The sequence below is a fragment of the Penaeus monodon genome, chromosome 22, assembly GCF_015228065.2.
Source record: "Penaeus monodon isolate SGIC_2016 chromosome 22, NSTDA_Pmon_1, whole genome shotgun sequence".
Lineage (NCBI taxonomy): Eukaryota > Metazoa > Arthropoda > Malacostraca > Decapoda > Penaeidae > Penaeus > Penaeus monodon.
Window position 1 is genome coordinate 6,479,683 of NC_051407.1, and position 417 is coordinate 6,480,099.

At 48.2% G+C, this 417-nt stretch overlaps 1 protein-coding gene across 1 annotated transcript in view; it reads left to right on the forward strand.

Annotated features, from left to right (window-relative positions):
- The first annotated feature begins 295 nt into the window (after nt 1–295).
- LOC119587487 (nucleoporin NUP145-like) overlaps nt 296–417 on the forward strand; it is a 2,546-nt gene continuing 2,424 nt past the window's right edge. The window contains exon 1 of the mRNA XM_037936214.1: nt 296–320. Coding sequence (XP_037792142.1) covers nt 309–320 — 12 coding nt within the window. The 5' untranslated portion in view covers nt 296–308. The remainder of the gene's footprint in view (nt 321–417) is intronic.

Below are 417 nucleotides of genomic sequence, written 5' to 3' on the forward strand. Positions count from 1 at the left end.
CTAAAATATTCCCTTTCATCAGTGTTAACTACCGAATAAGATTATTGTAACCAATTTCGACCAAAACCTTCAAAATAAAGCATACCATTTACTTGAAAAAAGGCATTTAACAACCTCGCTTAGTCGTGACCTTTGACCCAGCAGGCAACCAAGCAGGGACAAAGCACCGAACGCAGGCGGTGCTTGGGAAGGCGGCTCGGAAGTTTCAGCTGACCCCTAGCCTCGCGGGAGAGAGGGAAAGAGGAAAGGATATATAAAGGGAGATGTTCAGAGGAAAGGATGTTCATAGCTCCTCGTCTGCGGTCGCGATGAAGTGCCTGGTGAGTCTCGAGAATAGCCCGTGTGTCAGGTGTCCATAAGAACGAGTGTGGCGCTTCTCGAGGTTGCTTGAAGTGTGAGAGACAATCACGTGCAGGA